This window comes from Magallana gigas, chromosome 2 (assembly GCF_963853765.1).
Source record: "Magallana gigas chromosome 2, xbMagGiga1.1, whole genome shotgun sequence".
Classification (NCBI taxonomy): Eukaryota; Metazoa; Mollusca; class Bivalvia; order Ostreida; family Ostreidae; genus Magallana; species Magallana gigas.
The window spans coordinates 36,223,007-36,241,396 of record NC_088854.1 but is presented as its reverse complement, the minus strand read 5'-3'; the positions used below and the strand labels follow the sequence as shown (position 1 = coordinate 36,241,396).

Genomic DNA, 18,390 nt, shown 5'->3' with positions numbered 1-18,390 from the left:
CCTTAAAATCACACAGAGATTTTTGTGATCAAACTTGAAATCTATTAGATATGAAATATGATAGTTATGGATGGACTTATATAACCTTAAATCAACTCCCAAAAATTTCAACCAAAAAGTAAATTTTAGGACTATGAATATATTATTATATTATTATTATAATTAACTTTTTTGCTTAAACTTAAATATCTCTGTTGTGATTTTTATACAGTACTCAGATATATGTTCCAGGATCCTTTACATGCATGATTCATTTACACTTGACCAAGGATAAAGAAAACTACATGCGTCATTACACTATGAATTCACCAGTAGGCAGCCAAGATTTGAAATTGCCATATTTAGTTATACATTTGTTTGCACAAAGGGCTCTTCTTTTTTTCAAAGGGCACTGCAAAATAATGACATGAGGCCAAGGGGCCACATAGCTCACCCAAGCATCAATAGCCATACCTCTGATCAAATCACAATACAGTATCAAATTGAGAATATCTTGAAATTGATGACTTGCTCAAAAAGTTAAAAAATTGGAATTTTATCAACATATTATTATCTTAAATATCATGCCTCTATTGTTTTATCGGAATTCATGAGAAGATTTTTCTCTATTCCTATTTAACCCCCATCTATATCTTCCTATGTAGAAATTTGACCTCCCTCCCATTTTGGACCCACCCTGCCCCAAGGGGATCATGATTTAAACAAACTTGAATCTATACTACTCGAAGATGCTTTCATGCAAGTTACATGGCCAATTGGTTTTTGAAGAGATTTTTCTCAATAGTCCCATGTAAAATTTCACCCCCCCCCCTCCATTGTGGCCACACCCTACCCCCAGGGACTATGATTTTAACAAACTTGAATCAACACTACCTGAGGATACCTAAATAGAAACAATATCATTGACAATGATTTTTATAAACTTAGGATTTCCTTAAGTAAAAATTTTACCCCCCATTTTGGCCCCATTCTATACCCTAGGATCTTGATTTGAACAAAATTGAATCTACACTTTCTGGGGATGCTTTCACTCATGTGCAGCTTTTCTGGCCTTAACAGGAAGTTAATGTCCGATTGGTACAAAAATATATCCCACAATATGGCATGCCTAAACAAATACTTTTTAAAATTCTAAGCATCTGCAATTCATAGTTGCTGAGAAATCTTTGACAAAAATTTGTTTGAAAATTTTGGCTAAAAATAAACAAAGTTGTCATTTAATAGGAAGTTGACATCTGATTGGTTCAAAAATATATCCCACGTATGGCATGCCTGAACAAATACTGTGTTAAAGTTTCAAGCATCTGCAAAGAATAGTTGCTGAGAAAAATGCGACAGGAATTTTTTTTACAGACGGACAGACAGACAGACACACAAGGGTAAAACAGTATACCCCCTTCTCCTTCGGAGCAGGGGTATAATTATCTTGAATCCCCTTTTTGCAAGGATGCCTTGTGCAAAGTTTTGTTGAACCAAGCGGTTCTGGAGAAGAAATCAAAACTGGAAAGTTCATTGACATACAGTACTGATCAGACCCAACCTAACACCAGAGTAAACCCTGACCAAACCCCAGGTTTACATTTGGGGTTTACTCTGGGTTTACGTTTTGAAAATTTGGGTCCACTTGGGTTTACTTGGGGTTTTACTTTGGGTTTACTTGGAAATTGCTTTTAAGGTCAACTGTATGCACTGAAGTGTGAAGCAGACCCGTCTTTTATCTTACCATCCTACTGCCTAAAATTCCTTCCCCTTGTGTATTCCAAATACTCAGTTAGCGTCTAATTTCACGGGTATACTTCTGACTGGGTTTACTCTCTGTTCCCACTCTAAGTTTACTTTGGGTTTACTCTGGGTACACTCTAGTAAATTCGGAGTAAACCAAGCTTAAACCCAGAAAGTAAACCCCAGTTTAAGTGGTGTTATCTTTCTGTTAGGTTGGGTCTGATCAGTACTGTATGGATGCCAGACAAAAAGTGAAAAGAAAAGCTCTTTTTAGCTTTAAGCTCTTACAGATGAGCTAAAAAGGCTTGAATTTCAATGAATTGTCAAAAAGCCCTTCATTTATAAAATCGGAATGGAAATAATTGAATATTTAACTCCTTATTTATTTCAAAGAAATTAACTTAACTTACAGGGTTCCATATTTGACTGCTGCACATACATTAAGCAATATGCACTAGCATTATGATATCCTCCAACACTCTCCTTCACCAAGTCATCCCATGATGTACAGGTCACAGCAATGTCATTAAATTTAAGCCACTTCTCATTCATGGAGTCATAAATGTAGGCCCAATAATGGCCGGCAGCAGCCTGTCCTTCATGCACCAACACAGCATGTAACTGATACGGATACTACAATTCAAAATTGATTATAATTAAAAGCCAATGAGCTAAATTGCTCACCAACTATCATATTTTTGGGGGTATATACGGTATTTTTCGGGGCATATGTCGATGTGGGGCATAGGCTAAATTGTTTATTTTTAGACAAAATTCAAGGAATATCTTTAGACTAGCCGAATTGGGGGATAAGCCGATTTTCAATCGATGATTACTATAGTGAAAGTATGACCACTGATTAAGGAAGTCATCGTATTAAGTATATACTTTCAGAATATCGATGTAGAAAGTCAAAAGAGTAATTAAAGTTATTAAATTTGCTTAACATATATATTTTAAGCAATTTTTAAAAATACATCTGTGTTTTGTGGCTGTTTGGTCTCTTCCGTATTCGTCGGTGTATCATTACGTATCGTAATTTTACATAGTGTAAATTTAATTGCAACACCAACCTCCGTGGTTCTGCCTGGTAGAACTAAGTATAATATTTTACCAAACCTTTTATATTTTATTAATACCTTATTGCTAAATTTCATTTAATCAAGTTATACTTTGAAAGCTACTTGTAAATACGGGGTATGGCGTCCATTAGCTCAACACATGGTTTCATATTCAAATAGAGTTATCCCCCTTAATCGCTATGAATGAGAAAACGAAATACCAAAATGCAAACATAAAATATTTCATTTGTGTTCTTTCTATTAATTAATTAAATAGTGACTTGCCGTTATGCAGAGAAGTTGTAATGTTAAAAACACAGTTAATGCAATGAAGTGTAATGGTGTACACTACGTGCCCCCCAGGCTGTGTTTTAGTCACCGGGTTCACACCTTTGTATATACACACGACACCAGAATACCGTTATTTCATCCAACAGAAAATTAATTGTAAAAACACAAAGCATTTAATTTATTTTACACCCAAGACCAGTAATTCCCACGAACGCAGACATGAAGAATTCACAAAAATTCCGTCATATTACATTCTACCCGGTTTCGTTTTCTTTTTTACTGCGCAATAATAGTTTCCAGGGTTCATACACGAACGAAAAAATTCTTTTGATTGGGGTTGTAAAGAAATACCTCATACAGTACTGTACATTTTATTACTCACGATGTCATTACAAAATTTATCAACGGGACAACTATCGAACAATAGTTCAAACAGATGAAGAAAAAAAACAACCCTCATAATAAACTGCTACAACAGTACAGTCGTTTTACCGGTAACGAATCAGTATGCGGTTTCGTCGTGCATGCGACTATTATTATCAGAATTCCAAATGTTTTTATTTTTTGTAACACCAAACTGATTTCAACTTAATAGACTTAAATTTCATCAATTGTTAGAAAAAATATACATGTCATCACACTTTTTGAGATGCCAGATAAACATAAACTAAAGCATATTTTAGCATCAGAAAACCGTATTTTTTTTGTTATAAGTAAAATGTTGTAGGCAGAAATTAGGTTATCTTGTTTAATTTTATTGTCAACTTTATCAGAAAACTAAAACTACAAAAATATTTTTAAATTAATTGCTGGGATAAGAAAAACTATGGCATTTAGACATACAACTGAAAGAAAAGTCAGAAAAAGAGTTATTTCCGCTTAGCATAGATAAAATGTATAAAAAATTGGAAATTTAGGATAAAATTAAGCTGCGAAAATATCTTGAACTTAACAGTTATTCAAATTACATCCATGTGATTATATTCACATAAAATAAATAAAACTATCTTGCACAAATTTCAAAGAATTCAATCTTTCACAAAAAAGTATGACATCACAGAACACTGGATCTACTTTAAATCACATTTCTTTGTTCTTCTAAAATGTAGTATCAAACTTCCGAAAATATAAAGGATGAATTATGGAGAAAGTAATTTCAACACATCCTCCATTTTCCTAGTTTTGAATTCGTTTTCCAGTATAGAATCAAGTGCCCTCTAATTACTTCTGACTGAATATTTTGAGGCGAATTAATTTCAAAAATGTACTAGAGGTACATGTTAATAGACCTATAAATGAAGAAAGAAAAATAATTGGGGGAATATGTCATTTAAACAAATGATATGATCGTTATTTTTATTATACCTTTTCCCGTCAAATTGAAACTGGACTTAAACATTTTTCATTTGCGTTACTTTATGAAATTGAATTTTCATGAAAACACTCTATAACAGTAATTGATGATAAGTAATTGTCATTTGCCTTTGTTTTGTTAGTATATCTATCAATATATTCAGCCAAATAATGCTTCTATCGCAGTGAACCGAAACTAGGAAAACTACACGTGGTTCTATTTGAAGTCGTAATTTCATTCAAAAATATGATGCACTATCTTATTAAATGGATTATAATTACTTATTATCCACCAAATATGGGTCAATAACAGACTTATTTTCATAGTTAGGCTTAATTGTTTTCATACTTTCGTTTTTTTTGCCTTGCACATTCCGGCAGCTCATACAGGGTCACCTTTTTAATTTGTAAACAATTCGGTAAATAATCGTGCAAATGTCAAACAACTTTACACAATGATAGAATATTTATTTCTGTATTTTAATTACATAGCTAGGATTTTTTAAAACCTTAACTTCTTCTTTCAGCAATAATTTTTCTAAAAATTATTCGATACTGGCAAGTATTCGTTACCGGTAAAATGACTGTACAATGGATAAAAACAGTGGATTTTATATTTTACTGTTTAATTTTTTCAACTCTGAGTCTACGATTAGCCCATCCCGGGGATAGGCTGGGGCTCGCTCATCAGAGAAAAAAAATACCGGCCTATGCCCCGAAAAATACGGTACAACCAATAAAACACAGTAGAAAGTTTATTCTTTGGAAGAATTCACATGTATTCCTATTACATGTATATTGCACAGATACAGTTGTGCTGCATTACTTTGTGTGCACATCAAACATGTGTTGTTCATACAGAATGCATATAATCTTATTGTAGACCCCAGCCACAATACATCAAACACAGTGGATGCCATATACATGGAAATGTTCATCCCTATTTTATTTTCGCCTCTTTCACCCTCATTGTAAGCGAGTGAATTTAAAACTGGCCAAATTCCAATGTTCCAAATTATCTCCTTAGTCAGCTCGCACGCTAACTAATTAAGTTAGGATAAAACTTTAATTGCACTTTGCGCAAATGAATTCTGGGAGGGGATTAGACAGTTCGTGTTAGAGAAATTCGAAGAAGTTATGAAACTGGTCAGTTTCTAGGTCAAACTGCGCATCGTTGTATTGGAAGACTCTCAATGGGAATCGTCTGCAGCCACAGTCCGGAGATATATCTTCCCAACTCTCTTTGTGAGATTGAAAAGTAAATACTGGTATATTGGTAGTGGTTTGCAATGAGACCATGAAATTCAGACAGCTATCGGTATGTTTTCAAAGTTAAAACTTAAATTATTAAGTAGGTCTGCAGTCATGCATTGCATATACACCGCTACAAGCTTATCTCCTCACCTACATGTACAGCCATAAAAAAAGGGCACAAACTAAATGTGCATCCATATATTATTACTGTTCTGGAAACTATTTATCTTGTATTTTAATAGATTGTGTATTCACTTTTGACTTAAAATTAAAATTCAGCTGGCTGACTTTCTTAGCTTTTTAAAAATCGAACATTGTTAGTACTCAAGCATGTCTTGGCGAATTTAAGACTGGACGAAACTATTTGCAAGTATAGAAGGGTGAAATTAACACATATGGCAAAAGTAACCTTGTATACAGTAAGTAATGAATAGTAAATCCAAAACATTAACGAGGCAACATGATTTATATCAGTTTTCTATAAAAAAAAATTGTTCTCTAAAGACCATGCTGTCACTGCAAGATCTGCTACAGACTGTGTGGTTTGCATATGTGGGATGTTATAATTCACAATGAGGCAAAGATTTTTGACGTGTGTGCCTGGATTTCAGTCTGTTTTATTTCATCTTTTGCTGAATATTATACCAGTGCAGTGGGTGTCATATTATTTTTGTTCAAAATCCGTTTCTATATATTTTTCATCCAATGAAACATGTTGGGGTGAATGAAATACCTGGATGCGATGAAACATGACATACCCTCAGGTCATATGCAATCTTTGTGGAAAGTAAGAATTTCCAATGTTTCTCCATAAGAAAGATATGGACCAGGCACAAATTTTGCTTTTTTCCTGCCAGTGACCTTGACCTTGCCCAAATGAACTTGCTTATATGCAATCTTTGTGTGAAGTAAGAACTTCCAATGTCTCTCCATAAGAAAGATATTGACTGGACGAAAATTTTGCAGACAGACAGATGGACGGACAAGGTAATTCCTACATCCCCCCCCCCTTTCCAAACTTTGTTAATTTAGGTGACTTAACAATAAATGACACTCTTACATGTATACAAACTATCTGTTGTTTAAATATGACACTGGTATTAAACAAGATTGCTCACCTGTTTCAAAGTCTCATCTGAATACATACTGTTTTTCATTGCTTCTAGTTTACTTATTTTCTCCTGTAATTCTGAAATAGATATTGTTTAGAGACTTAAAGTAAATCCACCCTCCTGTGACGTCATACATTTTACATAAACCATGAATTCATTAAAATTCTTGCAAGTAGATTTGTAATTTCTATGTTATTATAGGTGCACATCAAAAACTCAAATCATTGTTTACTTGGAGATATTTAATAAGCGTTTTTCATCCTTATATTATAATTCAATAATGACAAAGGGAAATAACTCTTTTCTACTTTTCTCTAAGTTATATATCTACATGCTATAATTTTTCTAATGTCAACAATTTTTTCTTTTTTTTAAAATTAATTTTAGTTTTCTGGCATAGTAAGCAATAAAATTTAAATAGACAAACAAGTATCCATCCACTTATATATAATTTTTAAACAAAAAAGTGTGATTTTCAGATGATAATTTCAGTCTCTGGTTTTTATTAACTTACATCTTAAATAGGATGGATACATATATATTTTATTTATTTTTTGATGAAATTCAAGCCCAATAAGTTAAAAAAAAGTTAAGTTATTAACTTTGTACCCATAATTTTATAGATACGGAGTTACCTTAATAAGTTACAGAGCTTACAATTCTTTGCTATGTAAACAAAGCGTTCGTTTACATTTTGAATGTTGAAGTGAAAATTCTAGTTTTATGCCTACAATACATGTATTAATCATTAGGAACTGTTTATTTATGCTTAAAATGAATATTAAGATAGACAAACTAGCTTGAAAAAGATTTTTTACCAGTATATTGAACCTATGTAAACAAAAACAGGGCACAAGCCTTGTTTACATGACGAAGAATTGTGAGCCCTGTATCTTGCTTAAAACTCAATGACTGGCACCAAAATTTCATTTGATCACTAGAAATGCATTCCTAAAGCATTGCAAATAATAAAAACAGAAAAATAAAATTTGAACAAAATTGTGACCATGCCCCTTTGAATAATAATGGCTTTTTGACTTTCGGTTGAAACCTATTGTTATTCTGATGTTTTATTATTATTATTCTCGACAAAGTTTCGTCAGCGATTTTTTGAAAATAGAGAGACATATTAAAACAATCATGCAATAGACTTATAGCAATTTGAAATGACACACGTATGTAAGGTTTTGAACTTCTGGTTCTGGCACTTCCGGTTTTGAAAAGGAAAATACTAAAAATTTATTGAAACACAATATCTTTATTATTTTTTGAGTTACAGCATTCGAATTTAAGAGTAAGATGTATCTTGTCTAGTTTTACAAAATCATAAGCATAGGCATTTTTCTACATTTTATCGTTTTTGAGATAATAGGGCTCAAACTTGAAAAAAGGGGGATGAAAAACAAAAAAAATCAAAAAACCTTAGGAATTTTATAAGACGCCTAAACATGGTTCAAATAGAACATATATTCCAAGTTTGAATAAAAAATATTCAGTACTTCCGGTTTTATGAGCCTATGAAATTTCGTCCTTGGGAGTTTCAGTGTTAAACTAAAATCATGCGTCGTTCGTTTTCTCAAAAAATTTCAAGTAAACATTGCAATAATTTAGTTGTATAATGATACACAAAATTCACAGACCGGAAAAGGTTTTGGGTAGACAGTTCAAAAAGATTAGGGATCTGCAGGGGCCAATGTTCAAAACAGCCTTTAACCTGTAACTTCTTTATTTTGCTCTGATTTTAACAATCTTTTCAGTTTATTGTTAGGAATAAAAAGCACAATCTAAAAATTATGGTCCGAGGGGCCACTTTTAGACTCCATATAGGGATATGAAAGGCCGAAAGATCACAACGTGTTTAAATTTCAAAAGGACGAGTGTACTTATGGGCCCCGGTAAAAAGTGAAAAAATAAAGATTCAAATTAAGCATATTTTTTCCCTAACATTATCGATTGATATCTATTTCCATAAGAATTAACAAGTTTTAGCGCTGAATTCATTGAATATAAAAAGCATGATGCTTTAAAACATAGTAAGGGTCAGCAGACATTCCTGATTTTGTAAAGTAAATTGAGGACGGGCATTCATTTCAAAGCCTTTGTTTACTGTCAGCCTAACCGAGTACAAACTTGTGGAATACGCATTATACATTAAAAAAACTCCTGTGAAAGTAAGAAGTTTGTACTACATTAGGCTGGTAACTTAATGAAAAATGTATGAAAATTACAAGGTTTTTCCTTTATCAAGCGAAAGCTATTACCAGCATGACCTATGTTTGAACCCACGCATGGAATAAATTATTTCAAACAATCACGTGGGTTCTATCCAGGTAAACATTTGTCAAATGTGCTCACTGTAAAACATTGACACATTTTAAATCGCTTTCCATCATCTTTGTATGGTCAGGAATGTTTGTTTGGTCACTATGGTAATATGCAACTTCAAAGCTTTATTCGGTTTTTTTTTCAGACGTAAAATAATGCATAAAGTATAATTCAGCAAATGCGCCAATCGATCCACCAACAGAGCAATGTTGATTTAAATGTCTCCTCCCACTGATTTAAATATATATAGACACAATTCAAGTAGGTTCTGTTCAATTTTTCCAGATTTAGATTATTTATAGGCATTTAAAAATCCTTAAGTTTTTAAACAGTATGCTAATGTTGGCAAATTTAAGCGTGCATATAAATCAGAAGTATCCATCAGTGCTTACCTATTACGAGAAAAAAGCAATTTGTTGATATTTTCTGCATAAAAACGGCACTGAAAAAGGGCCCATTCTCTATAGCATAAGTGCACTTGTTCTTTATTAAGAGAGAGTTATCTCGCTTTGCTCTAAGAATGTAAGAGCATAAATACTATAGGCATACCAAGTTTTGTGTCCGAGGAATAAATACAGACCCTTAAACGTACTACTACACCAAAAAAGCGTGCGACTTTCGTGCGGGAAACGTTTTGTGTAAATCGTTTAGCGTTTCGTGTAAACCGTTTAGCGTTTCGTGTGAATCGTGAAGCGTTTCGTGTAAACCGTTTAGCGTTTCGGGCAAAGCGTGCAGCGTTTCGGGCAAAGCGTGTAAATCGTTTCATGCAAAGCGTGCGAGAACCGTGTGAAACGTTCATCAGATTTCATTCGGAACTCTCTGAAAATTTAATTGTTTCAAAATAGCGCTTGTGTTAAACATTACTTTAAACTGATTGGCAAAACTCCTTTGAGATATTCTCGTGAAAAAAATCTATAAGAAATGATATACTTATCTTTTTACAAAATTGAATTAATTTTTAACAAACAAAAGAAAAGTACGCGTATTGAAAGAAGACTAGTTACTGAGACTATTCGGCTGTGTACAACCAGTACACATAACCTCGGACATCGGGTAAGACCTGCATCTGGCTGAACCTGTCAATCAAACTCTGTGTATTCGTTTTCATTGGATGGTCACGCGTCTCTTTTTTTGTCAATAGCCAATAGAAATTTAATGACTTCAAGGTAGTCGGAATCAGTATTTGTTGATGCACACAATGTCAATGATCGATTATTTAACATTAATTTGAACAAAATTAAATGTAAAATTAACATAGAAAGAAAATATACTGTTTATTTCTATGAAATGCGGGAAGTAAATTCTTTTGAATCCCGATTAAAAATATTTCTACAAGTTATTATTTTAATTATTTAAACACTGATAACGGAAAACAACAAATAATTAACACACTGAAATTTTCCTAATTTCCTCAAATGTACACATGCAATTTATTATTATGGGAATCTATATGCATGGTACTTAATTTAAATAGATTATGATAGATATATTGTACGCCGTTATGCGGGGTGCCGGATATGTATACGAATATTGAGACAAAAATCTAAATCATTTTTTATTTTTTGTTCTTTCCGAAATCCGAAATAGAAATGACAACTTTCTTTATTGTTTAATCCATTGATTTTTCTCTGTGATATTATACATGTATACGGAACATTTATTTACGCGAATGATTCGACATAAAAAAATTAGTCGGTTGTTTCATAGTATTTTTCTAACTTATGTGACTAATTAGATTTTACATAACTTTCAAAATTATCAATGTAAATAATTACAGGTTTATTTCCAGTAAGTTTTTTTACATCGTATTCTCTGAACCCAATAAAAATATTAATGTGAGAAGAAAAAACAAATCCCGCCGAATACTGAAAAAACAAATTATCAATGTAAATAATCACAGGTTTATTTACAGTTAGTATTTTTACATCGTATTCTCTGAAACCAATAAAAGTATTAATGAATACTGAAAAACTGATATCAGTTTGTAATCATACGGATTTTATTTTTGGTATTGAATATTGTGTTACGGTAACTTTTTTCTATGAAATATTTATCATTTACGGTACTAATAAGAATCATGGATATTTCTTTTGGGCAATAAATATATTTATAGACGTAATATTTTTGGCTAATTCTGTGAATAAATAATTTTTTGCTTTAAATATAAGTACCAAATTAATTTAATCAATCAAATCAATACTTATGTACATATATGTTTCTAATATCAGTATTTCTATTATTTCATGTTTTCTTAAAATTAATTCTTACTAACAGAGTCAGGGTAAAAATCCGAGAGGACCCGAATCGATCAGGATAAAAGCGTGTCCAAAGCGTGTGAAAAGCGAGCAAATCGTTTCGTGCGAGAATCGTTTCGTATAAACCGTTCAGCGTTTTGTGTAAATCGTTTAGCGGTTCGGGCAAAGCGTGCAGCGTTTCGTGTAAACCGTTCAGCGTTTCGTGTGAACCGTTTAGCGAGCGTGTGGTATAGTAGTACGTTTCAGGGTCTGTACTTACCTAAAAATTATTTTATGAAAATATTCCTCTGGAAGTATAGCTACTTGTAAAGTTCTGGAGTTGTCATTCTTTTGACATTGCACTGCTCATAAGTTACTATTTAAGGTTATACCAAGATGTTAAAACATTTTGGAAATTTTTGATAACGGAAAGAAATAATGAAACAATAATACAAAAGTCTAATAGCAATTCGAAATAACACTTGTATGTAATTTTTAGACTTACGGTTCTGGTACTTTCAGTTCTTACAAGGAAAATACTTAAAATATATTGAAGCGCAGCATCATTCCTACTTTTTGAGTTAGAGCATTCAAATTTAAGGACTAGATTTATCATGTCTAGACATACAAAATCCTAAGCGTAAACATTTTCAATCTCTTACCGTTTTTGAGATTTAAGGGCTCAAACTTAAAACAAGAGGCCCAATGGGCCACATCACTCACCTGAGTAACACTGGCTTTAAATGGGCGTTCAAAGGATATTGTGCTATATGACCCCTCGGTAGATTAATTAAAAATGAATATCCGAATTTTACACTTATTTTTGCATATACTTAATCTTTGAGATATGAGGGGCACCAGAAAGTAGTAACCGCATATCATCCTTTTAGCAAAACATTTCCATTGGTCAACCAAAATTTCAGCATTAATCGTAGATTTATAAGCAAGATACATAGCTTGGTTTGAGTCATGTCTTTTTTGTTCACACGAGTTTATTACATTCAACTTTAGAATTTTAAACTTGGTATTTCCTATTCAGCATAGCTGCATTTCAAATATAAACCAACTAAAGCATGATCTCAGCTTTGTGTACAAACATACAGTAGCATTGTGCGCAAAGCTCTGTATCTTGCTTATAACTCGAAGCTCTCAGGTTAGTAAATAGAAATTTGTAAACAATTAAAACAAGAAAAAAATGCACAAAAACAAAGAAAAAAACTCAATTTATTTTTCATCATATATATACTTATATATTTCTAGCAGCAAGAATAATCTCCATTTAGATTGAATTGCTGAGCATCTTAATAAAACATGTTGCATTAATCAACCAATACGTAGAGATCGTACCGAATTACATGTTCCAACATACTGAATAGTATTCTATAACTGTTGTTAGTGCATCAGATTTTGCGCAGGTACATGTAAACAATCAGCTGTCTGATTTACCGGTCTACACGTAAAAAAATTAAATTCTAAAATAAAGACGATGGTTCCTCTCAAGTTAAAATAAAAAAAAACATGCTAAACGAAAATGAAAACAAGCTAAAACCACCGTCACAAATGAAAAAGTCAACTCGTTGATTATTTAACCTCAATTTACTTCACATAAACAGCACAAATATATTTTGGTTGTTTCAAATATTCCCTTCACAAGTAAACTGTTGCACACCAAGCAGATTCATCTCAGAGTCTGTTCAACATGTGCATGTTCAAGATGGCTACTTCTAACATAGACTGGCCCCCATTCTCTCTGAGTGTCTTATTATTTTTGTAAATTACTCAAATTTGAAACAGAATCAGCCCTTAATTTTTGCAATTTATATTTGCCTTCCCATGAGGATGATTTATGCTAAATTACGATGAATTTGACTCAGTAGTTCTTGAGAAGAAGATTTTAAAAAATGCACCCCCCTTTTTCTACAGTTTCGAGGTTTTCTCCACTTAGAATAAAGATCTATCTTTCATTTCTGCAATTTATATTTGTCTTTCCATAAGGATGCTTTGTGCCAAATTTGGCTGAAATTGGTCAAGCAGTTTTAGAGAAGAAGTTCACAGACGGACGACGGAAAAAATGTGATCAGAATAGCTCACTTGAGTTTTCAGCTCAGGTGAGCTAAAAATATCATATAGTTCCATTTTTATGAGTCGATGAAAATCGTCTCTGGGAGTTTCTATGTTAAATTAAAATCATGCATCGATCGTTTCCTCAAAAAATTTTCAAATAAATATTACTGTAACAACATTTCATTTGTATAATAACACACACAATGCGCAGACCGGAAAGGTTTTTGGGTATACAGTTCTAAAAAGTTAGGTTATGCAGTGGTCAACGTTCAAAACAGCCCTTTAGCAGTAACCTTTTTATTATTCATCTGATTGATAAAATCTGTACGAATTATAGTTAGGAATAAAAAGTACTTTTTAAAAATTGTGGTCTGAGGGGCCACTTTTTGGTTCCTTATAGGGTTTGGAAAGGCCTAAAAATGACTATTCATTGCCTTAAATCTAAAACTACTCGTAAAGAGCTATCTTGAATGACCTTTGACCTTGACCTTTGGAACTCTTAGAACTAATATGTTATAAGAATCTGCAAAATACCAATATATCAGTTTTATTTATACATAAAATTAGGAGAACTTAACCCCTATTCTCCCCCCCCCCCCCCCCAATTTTATACAATGGTTGAATCCATATATCACCCTGACATGTGATGACTGGCTTGGAAATTCATTATTTCTTATGGAAATCACACCCAGCAAAGTGTTACAAACATTTGTCAAAATTTTACAAAGTCTGACATTCTGACTGCTCCGTCGATCCAGACTACGTTTTAGACCATGCCTCTGAATAAATATTCAAGCTCCAGTAAAATTCTTTAGAACTAAACAAAACTTTGAGGGATTGTTCCTAACACCTTAATCTATATGCCTGCCAAATTTGAAATGAAATGGTTGGTATTGAAGAAAATGATAAACTCCGGCGGCATCAAACCATAATCTTGATAAACGAAAATTCAACACTTAGATATTTGTATCTAATAAATTCATGCTCAACTTACAATAAAAATCTGCTTTTGCATTTTTATCAGCAACCTATTGCAATACTTTGTGAAGTTCTAGGAAGGATACTGTAGAATCATTAAATTTTGTGGGGGCCAATTTTCGTGGATTGCTTAAATTTTACAGGTTCGTGGGGACGTAATTTTGTGTATCCTCTTAAACCTACAATGGAAATAAGACTTTATTACCCTAATTTATTAATTCGTAGGGGATGTTGATTTGTGGATGAGAGGTACCCACAAATTCCACGAAAATTGAGCCACCACGAAATTTAATGATTCCACAGTAACTCTTTCTTCCTAGACCCCGATTTTATTTGAATTTTGTTTGCATTTTCTCTTAGCCTGGTTTTTTTTTTCTCAGCTGACTTGGCTGAAATACATGACTGACCTTAATTCATTTCAGACATTTCCTTCTTGTAATCCACAAATGCACAGTAAAGAATCAGTGTCTAACCACGTGCAATTAAAAACAGCATGAAAATTTGCATCAGTAAATCCAATGTGGCCTTCGAACATCTAAAATTTGCTGCTCGTGACAAGAATTTGACCACACTGTTTTTATGCAGCACTGATTTTTCTTTAAAAGTGAAATACTGTCATTTCAACCAGTCATGTAACACCTATCCATTCACTACGCATCTCAATCTTGTATTAACACACTCGCCTGGCTTAGATCCACCGTATTTACATTGTGGAAAAAGTATTGTATTGTGTCACATCACATTCATTCAATTGAAGTTTGATTAAATTCTTAACACCCACCTTGTAAAAGTCACCTTGGCTTAATGGTTAGCATACTTGGAATGCAAAGCTAAGAGTCGTGCCTCAAACTTTAGAAAAGGGGGGGGATGAAAAAAAAAAAACAATCAAATGGTCTTTAAAAGTTTATATGACGCCTAGACATTTATCAGATAGAAACTAGTGGGTATTGTTGGTTTTTTTTACAAAAAAACACATGTCACCCCTTCTCCCCAAGGATTGTAATATTGGGCAAATTTAACAATTGAAAAAGAATGATGACAGATATATGTTACCCAGACCTAGACAAATTTTTTAAATCTTTTTCTTAATTTGACCTTGAGTAAAACATGGTCAAGGTCATATATAAATCAATAGTACACCTAAGTGTATTATTATTGTTCTTTGTTTAAAGTTTGAAGTCCTTCTGTCAAAGTATATTCAGGAGTTGAACAATGAAGTTTTTTCTAATATGACCTTGAAATAAAAATTCTAGGTCAAGGTCAAAATTTTTGGTAAGGTTCAACTAGGTTATATACCATCTATCTATGATACAAGTTAAAAGTCTGTATGTTAAAGGAGTCTTGTGTTATGGTCCAGACAATACTTTTTATGAAAAGCTTGACCTTGAAGAACAAAATAGGTCAAGGTCAAAACTTTTGGTGGCGTGCACTCCTTCTCAATACCATCTACCTATGTTCCAAGTTTGAAGTCTTAATGTCATAGGGTATTTAAGTTACGGCCTGGACAAATTTGGATGAAGAAGAATAAGAATAAGAAGAAGAAAGTCGACAAAAACAATATGTCTCCCCTTTGAAAGGGGAGACATAATAATTAAAGTAGTCCGAGTATCGCACTACGTCATAATACGGATTTTACAATATTGGTTCGACTTTTACAAAGCGTTTTTGATACCCGGTATTGATTTTGCTCTACATCGCTGTTGTAAACAATGGCAATAATAAGTAGTTAAAACGGTAATAGCGAGTGCCGGCGTGAAGCGAGCTCTGCTGGCAAGGCGTGTGTGAATAGAATTTTTTGGCGTCAGTAAATCGGACCAGTAATGCCTTGTTTTAATCGTCCCAGTAGTTCCCTGTAATTATGGTTTCCCATTTCACACTCTCACGAGAACAAGATAAAAGACTATGTACATGCATTGTAAATATACTGCTGACACAACGTAAATTCCATTACATAAGACTAACGGAGTTATCGTCCTTTCGAGTGACGTCACAATGAATTTCTTACACATTGAATCGTCAGAAATTTTTCGGCGTCAGTAAATTTCGACCCACAATGCAATTCCTCAATGTCGGTCAATCTCACTAGACTGGATACCATCTCGCGAGAATCAAAGTGAAACTTTTGAGAAATAGATAAATTATGTAATTTCAAGAACATAATGCTTTTAAGTAAACAAAACAGTTTGTTATATTCAGTAGTATATTCTCACTATATAACTCTATATAGACGAATAGTCAATAATTGTAATATTAGCTCGCCCGAAAAATATTGACAGTCAGTCAAGGCAAGTAAACAACGGACGCGCAATGCGACGGTTTGCTATTATAATGGATTTTAGGATTTGCGAATTACTGTGAAGTAAAATCAGGTAGAACATCTGTATGTTAATTCTTACGGTTTGAGGAATATCACAGGTGACCGTTTGATGCTGAGGATATTTTGGAAATGAACTTTGCACCAAATTAAATTCGTGAATTCGCGTCGGGCAATATTTCGTCCCTCGGGGGCTAATATAATCAATGTTGCCCTCAACCCCAGTCAATATTTGTATAATATTTTGCGTAGGTTTTTTTTTCAGGGTGTTTTCAAAGAGACAGACAACACTTGACCAACGTGAACTTTGACGTCACAATAAGGGGAAATTACTCTAAGTAGTTATTGCAAATCTGCTGAAATATAAATACCAAAATCTTTTCAAAATCTTGCAGAGCTAACGAATGGGGACATTTCTTCAACGACAGGAAACAGCTGTAACTTCCTCTCATTTGGATGAATGCTCACATTTATTTTATTCACTATATTTACGGTAATTTCAAGGAATGTTTTTTTAAAAGGGGCGAGGCAACATCATTCAAAAAATCTTCGCAAGCAAAAAGAAATTCTCAAAATCAGGAAATTTCTAATCCGGGTGAAGAATTTGGAGTGCGATCCATTTTCCTTATATGATCAGCAAATTTTTTGTATACGTAAATTTGATTTTTTTTAAAACGGGGTAGGGGGGACTCTGTGATAGGTCAATTTTTTTAATGTAAGTTTAAGAAAAATGTCTGCTGCAAGAAAAGAGGAAATAAACTGTATAAATGTACTTTATGTTAAAATCTTTATTATTCTACAACATTTTATCCTAGATAAATTCTATATTAAATAGATAACAAAATCCTATGAATTATGAATAATGAAAATTTACTGGAAAAAATAGGCATGTCTATTTTATTCTGCATTCAAATTCATTCACTTTATGTCGCTACTTTTATTTTTATTGTTTTATCATAATTCATTATTTTATCACATGCTGCGCTCGCCCCAACGGTCGCACCGTAATACATATTATATGTATTCTATGAGAGATAGAAATGATTAATGTTGAGAAACTTGATTTTGTTAAAGTAAAATGAAAAACGAAGTTTCTGATTAACCAGGATCTCAGGGATGCTTATATCTTCTTTGTTTTGATCCCCCCCCCACCCCCCAAATTTTTCTTTTTCTCTCACTAAAACCGGTTTAAATTTAGAGACAGAAGCTATTTCGAATTTAATCAATCATCAATTAATAAATGTTTAAATGATATCTAACATTGTTGACAGATCTAGGCAGAAAACTGTAGCAAAATGTGATTTTTACGGATTTTTTTGTCAGGGTCTACTTGGTTTAGAGCTTATAGCAGGAAAAGTAATCCGTCAACATAGAATTTATTTTACCAAATCTTTTTTCTAAGATGTCAATCTAAAGAATAAACACCATGAATTTAAGTTTGAGTCCATAAAATGGTAAAAAAATTACCAAACGCGATACTAGCATTGCATTTTTTGTATTCTATTTTGATACATCAGGTCCATAAAGCGTACTTACTTACAAAAATTTGCACAAAATTATTGATGAGATATGGCTTAAATAAATATTTATACTCTATTTTGTATGTTTAGCCCATTTAGTGCCGAGTATAGGACTACCTTAACATATCTGCAGAGGCCAACGTTTAAAATAGCCCTTTAGCG

At 32.9% G+C, this 18,390-nt stretch overlaps 1 protein-coding gene across 3 annotated transcripts in view; it reads right to left on the bottom strand.

Moving 5' to 3' along the window:
• The window catches only part of LOC105319293 (ubiquitin carboxyl-terminal hydrolase 25), a 196,348-nt gene that overhangs the window by 27,874 nt on the left and 150,084 nt on the right, over nucleotides 1–18,390 (bottom strand). For all 3 annotated transcript variants that reach the window (XM_066076350.1, XM_034446363.2, XM_034446362.2), the window contains 2 exons: nucleotides 6,800–6,870; nucleotides 2,133–2,355 (listed from right to left, as the gene is read on the bottom strand). In XM_066076350.1, the coding sequence (XP_065932422.1) occupies nucleotides 2,133–2,355; nucleotides 6,800–6,870 (294 nt within the window). The remainder of the gene's footprint in view (nucleotides 1–2,132; nucleotides 2,356–6,799; nucleotides 6,871–18,390) is intronic.